General features: G+C 35.6%; 1 protein-coding gene across 1 annotated transcript; it reads left to right on the top strand.

Moving 5' to 3' along the window:
* The first annotated feature begins 436 nt into the window (after positions 1 to 436).
* On the top strand, positions 437 to 6,768 carry LOC145588290 (polyadenylate-binding protein 2-like). The gene is made up of 6 exons (XM_081644932.1): positions 437 to 613; positions 736 to 838; positions 1,915 to 1,985; positions 5,792 to 5,983; positions 6,110 to 6,246; positions 6,491 to 6,768. Exons 1-6 carry the CDS (start codon positions 542 to 544, stop codon positions 6,534 to 6,536), a joined length of 621 nt encoding a protein of 206 aa, XP_081501058.1. The 5' UTR covers positions 437 to 541; the 3' UTR covers positions 6,537 to 6,768.
* Positions 6,769 to 7,277: the final 509 nt, after the last annotated feature.

The raw sequence follows: 7,277 nt of genomic DNA, 5'->3' as shown, positions 1-7,277 counted from the left end.
ATAAGCCCCAAACACATTGATGTTAGATGTCACGTTATATATATAATGATCACAACTAGTCATGAATTAGAAAAGTCGGTCAAACAAAGTTAATCTTGGGTTGCAAACTTACAACTATAATGTTATCACTAGTCGCTGGTTGTGCTTATCTCATCCAAAACAACAACTAGTTTCATTCAGAAAGACCATAAATTAAAAAGTGCAAACGCTGATCCTAGCTAATATCAAAAGGCTTAACTTGACCTGACTCAACCCGAACCATGATAGCCTCTCTCATTCACCACCAATCAAAGAGTCATACTATAAAAGTTATTTGATGGGCTGAACTGGCAGTAATTGGAAGCCCATCTCAAACAAATGTTGATAGACATGATAGTAAAAAGTACTACTGTAGTAGTAACAGATTTATTTCTCATAAGTCATAATAGTAAAAAATAAAAATCAGAATAATTCCACATTGACACACACCAAACGGCTCCTCCGCTGCTGTCTCGAGGCAGCTGAGAGAGAGAGAGGAGAGAGAAAATCAGCGACGACGACAATGGAGCAGCCGGAAGAGCAAGTCGTCGACATGACTTCTGCTGCCGATATCAACGACGCTGAACCTTCTGCGGTTTCTACTTTCTCTCTCCTCTTTTTCCTTTTTTTTTTTGAAAATTTTCTGATTTTTATTGGTTGGATGAGTTTTCTTCGAACCCTAATCATGGCGGAAAATGTGTGATAATTTGATTTCAGGATGTCGAAGATATGAAAAAGAGGTTAAAGGAAATGGAAGATGAAGCCGCTGCTCTTCGTGAGATGCAGGCCAAAGTTGAGAAGGAGATGGGTTCTGTTCAAGGTATTTTCTCCTTTTTTTTTAAATTTATTTTTGTGAAAATTACTGTATTTTTTCGAATTATTGTTGTTGATTATTTAGACGATTTGTTGCTGGAATTGAATAATTTAGGGTTCTAATTGGTGATCATGGTGGAATTTTAATTGAACGTAAAATAATGTCGTGTGGATTGTGTTTATGTTGTGATCATGGAATTTGCTATCTTATGTTGAAATTAGAGGCTCCTGTTGTATGATTTTGGTTGGATTTGTTTGTTTTGATCAAGCTTTTGATTGATATGTAGATTGAATAAACTATCATGCGAGCTTTTTCCATGTGTAGCAGAGTATTCACTGAGCCTATTGCGTGATGTATGAATTGTAGACCGTTACTTATCGTCGGATATCTCATGTCCAGGAAATGTTTTTCAGTTTTGCTACATTTTCACTCTTCTTTCTTTGTCATGTAATCCTGCTAATGTAATGAAGTGTAAGTAGTTGTGTGTTGTGATAGATCTTTTATGCGATGAATTTCAGCTTGTTCTTTTGTGATGAGCTGGTGCTTTAGAGGTTTTGAAATTCATGGCTGCAAATCTGTTGGCAATGTGGTCATATACAAACTTTTACATCCATTTGACTCTTTAACTTTGCAATTTAGGGCATGACTTTTGACTCAAATTTTGGCTTTAATGAATAAAAGATGTCAGTCAAATGTAAATCTTTCAGCAGTAAATACAGGAAGGAAAGGGAAGTTGTTGCAGCCCCTTTGTTTTAGGAGTTCCCATGGGCACTTGTTAAGCTTCAAGTACATACATTGTTACTGGCTGCTTCACCACCTTATTATTAAAAGAATATACATAAAGGAAATTGTGAACATAAATGGGAAGTTATTTAATAATTTACTTTTTAAGTTTTGGAATAGTTAAGTATGGAATGATTCCTATATTTTAAAAATTTCTTTATTATAAAATACGTTAGTGTAATTTCAATTTGATTTAATTTTTTCTTTTAATTGGTTTGGAAGCAATCATGCTGCTAGTCTGCTATTGTTGATTTCATGACTCAATAGTTTCAGTTCTTTAAGAGTTTTGTGTCTTGCAGATCCTGCTGTTTCGGCTGCTGACCAAGCAAACAGAGAGGAAGTTGATTCTCGATCAGTGTTTGTGGGCAATGTGAGTTTTTTTTTTTCTTCCTATTACCAGTTTCATAGATTATCAAGACACATTTTCATGATATACCTTTTGTGATGCATACGTTCTGTACTTGCAATCATACAGTATGTGATTGTAACTTATTAGGTTGATTATGTTATACTTGTGCTTGACTGTATCGTGCTGTTATTAGCATATTCATATGTTCATATGCTGCCATTGTTTCTGTGCGCTCATGACATCCTCACTGACCATACAAACCCCTCCTGAAAATTTGAGGTCTTATCCATAGATCAGGGATGTCACATAACTCACATTCACTATTTGAGGCGTGAGGTGGATAGGCAACTAGGCAGTACATCCCAACTATGAATGACATCTGCAGAAATCTGTTTTGACTGCCTGACTAGCTAGTTTATAATACCTTCCGAGCTGGAAGAGGAATCCAGCATCGTGATAATTTCTAGTCCTCTATTGCCAACCAAGCTGGCTAAGCTGATAATTTCTAGTCCTCTATTGCCAACCTAGCTGGCTAAGCTCCCAACAGAGGTTTCCCATGGAGTGCAGAACCACATGCTTCCTTTATAATATAAGGGTTGGAGATGATAGCCAAGAACAAAGAATTTCATTGTCAAACTCTTGCACATGACTGGCTATATTTATATGATTATACTTCGTATATGATTAAGGATGTGTTTTTCTTATTTTTGTTTTAATTTTACTTCTATGATGATTATTATCAGGATCCATTTTTATGGTATCAAAAAGGTTGCTGTTAATCACATGGGTCCGTATTTTGTAGTAATCCTTGTAGATTTTAGTTATTTTGCTAAGTCTTGCTTCTGCTTGAAAAAGCTTAGCATAAGTGCTCAATAACTTCTGTGTTTTCCTTATTGTTGGATTATCATGTAAAATCAATACTATCCTACTTGACACATCTGTTGTATGCTCCTGAAGTTTTGTGAAATCTAACTGAAAATATTTTTTTAAAAATATTTGATTTGAAAGTTCACATTGTCAAGTTATGAATAGCATTCTAGTATTATTAGACTTATATATTTAAGTGGTAGAACCGTAGAAGTTGTAGTGGAAATAACATGTTGGGAAAAATAGACTATCTGTGTACAATCATGGTTGATGCTCTGGCTAAAAGATAGGGAGCGTTTCTGATGCAATTACTATTCTTCGTCTATTTTCTGCTGCTAGTCCTTTTTGTCCTGTAACATGCAACTTTCAATCTAAAACATTTCACTCTTATCTCTTGCCCATCAGAATTCTATTGTCAGTTTAATAGTTTACTGATGATATTTGAATTAAAAGTAGTATGCTTCTATGTGTACCCTAAAGAAGCTTCTTTGTTTTGGAGACCATTCACTAGATTGATAAACAATATTGCTGTGTTTATGTATTTAAACAACACAAAGATTTAGAACATAAGCTTCCTTTTAACATTTTTTATTGTTCTTTCAAATGAAAGAGAGGTAGCATGGGCTCATGGCACAATAACAACAAAATCCTACCTTGTTAGATTGTATAGTGTATTATTGTCGGTATGGATGTGTGATCCAGTTCGACCAACTAATGGCTTCTTTCTATAAAACAATATTGCAAACCTTTTGAATTATAGACTTAGACAATTGCAAAAGGTTTGCGGCTAGAAACCTTGAACCCAATTCTTATAATGACTGAATGTGATGGTGTAGTTTCAGACTTTCAGCAGTTGTACATTTCTTGGGCCTTTTGTAATATTTGAGGTTTAATAGGATTGGATGCGATGTGGTTTTTTTTTTTTTTTTTTTTTTTTTTTTTTTTTTTTTTTTTAATGAATATATGTTGATGGAAGATGAAACTAGTGAATAGTGATAGATATGGAAATAATGTGTTTATAATTTCATTTTAACAACGGTTACTGAAACAGAACACTTTTGTTTGTTTTTACTTGTGAGACCTTTGGAATGGAGTAGAAATGCGAACATTTCAGATGTTTAGGCACATCAAAGTTAATGGCTGGTGTTAATGAGCAATGATGGAATATTTATGCTTATGAGCGTTTTAAAGTTTTCATTTGACGCTGAAAGCATTATTGGGGTAAATTCCTTTGAGGGCTTAAACAGTTAAACCTGAACCTGAAGGCTAGGTGGTAATTGACTGAGAGCAAAGCTCAGTTGCTCTTATGAAACAGTATATTCCCTTAGATTTTCCTCCATTTATATATATATATTTGTAAAAAATATCTGAGGTGAAAACATTTCAAATGGCTGCAATTTCTGAAATTCCAATTCTTTATTTTGTCTTTACATACCTGGGCTAGACACTGAACACCGTTCAAGATCTTGAATTCTTACCCAAAATTCCAAATTTCATTCAGACGTCAGACCTTCAAATTCTATTATCTTGAACCACAAATTGATTGAGAGAGTTGTAATAGAGAGAGGAGAAGGGAAGTTATGGGAATTTGCTTATATATGCTTACAAGTGGGTGGACAACTTAATTTTAACAAGAATTAACAAAACAAATCTATGGGAAATGTGTGTGTACGCATTGTACACATCCAAAAAGTCTTTCTAAAATGGGAATACTTATGTTTTCTGAATTTCTTGGCCTTTCACTTGAGTCCATATATTACAAAAAATGTTTCCTTGTTTGACATTATATCTTTCATGTGTGACATTTAAATGTAATCTGTATGCGTCTCTTATACCCATATCTCAGTAATATAGGCTGCAATAGTCATGCCAATGTGTCGTAAATGGAAACAACTTTCGTTTGAAACACAGTGAGACAACATTTCTTGCTTCCCAAATCAAGTAAGTAAATTCTTGCCGCCGTCTATCTGTTGGTAAACCTTTCTTCAGTGAAGTGGGTGATCTGCACTCAACTTTACATCTCGATTTTAGTTGCAGCTGGACTCATCCTTCCATCCAGTCTCTTCACCCCTTCCAAAAGCTAGACAGAAATTGGCTATCACCTAAGAGTTTGTATCCCTATATTCAGTATCTCACAAGCCTCAACACCCCCTTCCACCCTGACATTTGCTTCAAACTTTTCTATCTGGATTCTGGAGTGTTCCATAAAGAACCTCATACTTCCTTTCCATACTTGTTCTTTTTGTTCCTCAACTGCATCAATCTCTCTTTTTTTTCCCCAACACTTTCTCTAACTATTCATCTTGACCCTCTTTAAAATTCAACAACTGTTTTTAAAATGCTGTGCCAATATCTCTATATTTTTGGACTATGGAGCAGAGGGAGCAACTGGATAATTCATTACATAGAGTCCACCAGCATCATTGTGAAGTTTAAAGTCTTTGAATACAATTTGTTGGTATGGAGTCATTACAACTTACCAACTAGGGTTTGATTGCTGTAAGCACCAGCCTAGCTCCTGTGGCAGTTGATCCTTGAACATTTGAGCTCAGGTCATTAACTTATCGTTTCAAAACTGAAGCATGTGAAATCAAAGCCCTCAGATTAATCTAGCTAACAAAGCCGCACGGGATGGATCTACTACTTTTTTTTTCTTCTGATAACCTATCTGACAGAGTGACAGCTGACTCCCACCTTGCTTTCTTCCCATTCTATGATTGATTGCTTAGATGAAAGGCTGAGCGGGAGTTTCTGCATTGTGAAGCCCATCCTGTTCAAACTTTTTGTGAGTTTAATGCTTTTGTTCTAGTGTCATTTAGCTTTCTTATTGAATTTTAAAGAAGCACTTCGTTTGTATTTGAATTTCTTATTAGCAATACTAGGTAAAGAGACTTACATAATTCTACAGGAAAATCTTATTTTGGTCAAATTATTGTAGCCTGATTAAAGACACATTGCAGGTTGATTATGCTTGCACGCCTGAAGAGGTGCAGCAGCACTTTCAGTCGTGTGGAACTGTAAACAGGGTGACCATTCGGACTAACAAATTCGGACAACCAAAGGGATATGCTTATGTGGAATTTGTAGAGCCAGAGGCTGTTCAAGAAGCAATTCGGTTGAGTGAATCTGTTCTGCATGGTCGCCAGTTGAAGGTCAGAAATCCCTAGTTTGAATTACTACTATTGCCATACCATTGTCTGAAATTCTGAATTGATTGTCCTTTGGCTTCCTTTATTTAATATTTTTCATTTTCTGATTTGTCTTTGATATGACTGAAGGTGACAGCAAAGAGAACCAATGTTCCAGGAATGAAGCAGTTTCGCCCTAGGCGCGTCGCCAGTCCTTATATGGGAGGCTATGGTTTTAGGGGTGCATATCCACCACCACCATTTTTCTACTCACCTTATGGATATGGGTAAGTTCTTATAACCTTTTTTTTTTTTTTTTTTCGTCTTTCTTTTTTGGGATCAAAAGCTCTTGTATAATTTCTCCTTTAAATAATTAGATAACAAAATGTTTTTATTTTATTTATTTTGTTCACATTTCACTTTGCATCCCCTACCCCCCCCCCCCCCCCTCCCCTTTACAATACAGAGTAATTTTAGCTTTCGAGATTGAATGTTGTCAGTTTTCAAACAATCTCTGTTTCCTTTCTGCAGAAAAGCCCCGAGGTTCAGAATGCCAATGCGTTACGGTCCTTATTAGTAAAATTATGCTTGAGTTTGTTTAGAACATAAGTTGTTGACTGTTGAGATGGTAATTGGGAGGATATATATCGTGATGCTCTCTTGTCATCAATCATCCTTAGAGTTGGTGACTCTTTTGGGGACTCTCTGAGGAACTTTTTGATTGCAGCAACAATGAATTTTATGATCAACAATGTAATTATGTGTTTGAGTTTTCTGAGGATGATATAATTTGCGTAGGTCTTTCTTGCCTTGTATTCTTTCTCTCCATTTTTGGGTCTACTAGGATAAGCAGCTAGAATTGCGTTTGAAAGAGAAAAAAATGGGGAAGGGGAGGGGATCGCTGCCTGGTCTACAGAGCCCCAAAGGCTGAAACATATCAATCACGCTATCAGGGTCTATCACTACCGTTCTATGAATTTGGATTTGCTTTCTTGTTTAGGATATGCCTGTTTGCACAGTACTGGTGCAAGTTCAAAAGAAATGCTCCGTAGTAAAACTTGAACATCGAATTGGTTACAATATACAAACTTGGTTTGAGGTTGTATTTTTTAAAATTATTGTTAGGAAGATAAAGTCTGAGTTTAAGATAGTGGTCCTAAGATAGTTCAATACATACAAATTGTGATTTCTGAAATCATCAGTCATAAACTTAAATGAATCATTACTCGCTGTCGCCGTCTTTAGCATTAATCACAAGTAAATCATTGCCATTGATAATGCTGAATTTTCCATGGAAGTTGAATTTTCAAAGCGTAAT

The sequence above is a fragment of the Chenopodium album genome, chromosome 17 (assembly GCF_948465745.1).
Source record: "Chenopodium album chromosome 17, dcCheAlbu1.1, whole genome shotgun sequence".
NCBI classification, from domain to species: Eukaryota; Viridiplantae; Streptophyta; class Magnoliopsida; order Caryophyllales; family Amaranthaceae; genus Chenopodium; species Chenopodium album.
The sequence above is the reverse complement of the archived record's forward strand: the minus strand, read 5'-3'. Positions and strand labels throughout refer to the sequence as shown.